Source organism: Arachis ipaensis, chromosome B03 (assembly GCF_000816755.2).
Source record: "Arachis ipaensis cultivar K30076 chromosome B03, Araip1.1, whole genome shotgun sequence".
Lineage (NCBI taxonomy): Eukaryota > Viridiplantae > Streptophyta > Magnoliopsida > Fabales > Fabaceae > Arachis > Arachis ipaensis.
The window spans coordinates 2,643,405-2,644,797 of NC_029787.2; the positions used below are offsets into that span (position 1 = coordinate 2,643,405).

Here is a 1,393-nt window from a genome sequence, read left to right on the forward strand (position 1 = left end):
ATTCTCATGTTTAATTGGATTATTCAAAATTTACCTGCATTTGTACATCATCACTACAAGGTGAGTGAGTTTTGTGCAAATGTCCACTAAAATATTTATATAAACTTCTATACAGGATTTTGACCCAATTAAGCATGTTCTAGAGCACACTCCAGCTGAAGATGACGAGCTTACATATTTAGAAAAACAGGTATAGTTCATGTTTTCCAATCCTGCTGTTTTGGGGTATGCTTAACTCTTTCTTATCTTTAAGGGGGGAATCGTTCTATGGGTCCTGTGTTATGTCATTCTTCTGTTCAACAAAAAATAAGGCATCCATCATATGATTATCAGCTCGCGGAAAATTGCTGTTTCATGATTATTGCGGTTTTTCTTAGTTTGGTTTCACTATCATGATTATTGTTATTATTCTCTGTGTGATTCTTGTTAGTCCATTGAGTTAGTTCCATTACATGTTATGAATTCCCCTAACAAGGTGCTTTGACCTCTTTCATATAGGCTGCCCTTAGATTAGCACAACTGGACAGAGTAGCAGAACGTTTATCTCGGCATGTTATGCAGCATCATGAAGTAATGGGTAAGATCAAGACTCGAGTTGAATTTAGAGAATTTGGTCACCTTCTATGTGCAAGTTATAGACTTGCAGTACATCAACCATGCATGACATAAATATTGTTTTGCATTTCTTTTCTGTTGTACACTCACATTTGCTTATTTTGGGGTTATTGGTTGTTGATTTTCCTGGGTATCGGATAGATTCTTGTATAAATAAGTCAATAGCTTGTTGGTTGACCAGATAATGTTTGAATCCTATTTCTATAATTAATGAGTTAATATATTTGGAAGTATGGCGTATCATTTCTGGTTTAAATAATCAACATTCTTTGTCTAAGTTCATTGACAAATTTTGAAGTTGGGTGCAAGCAATGCTAGTTCCGTCTTTGGATGATTTTGTTTATTGTGATTTTTTTGGCTAAGAAGCTGATACTTACTTTTGGTCAGTGAAGGGGATGGATTTGGTCAGAGAATTAGAAAAAGACTTGAGAATTGCAAATGTCATATGCATGGTAAGTATCATGACGGTGTCAGCAAATATTACTGTTGCTCTAATGCTCTCTATGTCCTTTACTCTATTTTTTTAATGGTTTGCAGAATGGAAGAAGACATTTGACCTCATCTATGAATGAGGTTTCAAGGGATCTCATTGTGAATTCACATTCAAAAAAGAAACAAGCACTTCTGGTATATTTCTCTCTTTTATAAAATGCTTGTGCTTAAATTTTCCCTATTTTCATGACATTGTTCTATGATGTACTGTCAAAACTGATTTTCATGTTATTCATGAATTGATTGTGGGGAAATAAATGTAATTTAGCCAAGGACACCTTTTCCT

The 1,393-nt window shown here is 34.3% G+C and overlaps 1 protein-coding gene across 2 annotated transcripts in view; it reads left to right on the forward strand.

Annotated features, from left to right (window-relative positions):
- LOC107629287 (syndetin) overlaps window positions 1-1,393 on the forward strand; it is a 12,630-nt gene that overhangs the window by 2,397 nt on the left and 8,840 nt on the right. The window contains exons 3-6 of one of the 2 annotated variants that reach the window (XM_016332036.2): window positions 116-190; window positions 499-577; window positions 1,003-1,067; window positions 1,153-1,242. In XM_016332036.2, coding sequence (XP_016187522.1) covers window positions 116-190; window positions 499-577; window positions 1,003-1,067; window positions 1,153-1,242 — 309 coding nt within the window. Of the gene's footprint in view, window positions 1-115; window positions 191-498; window positions 578-1,002; window positions 1,068-1,152; window positions 1,243-1,393 lie in introns of those variants that run through there. The other variant, XM_016332037.2, reaches the window with a different exon arrangement.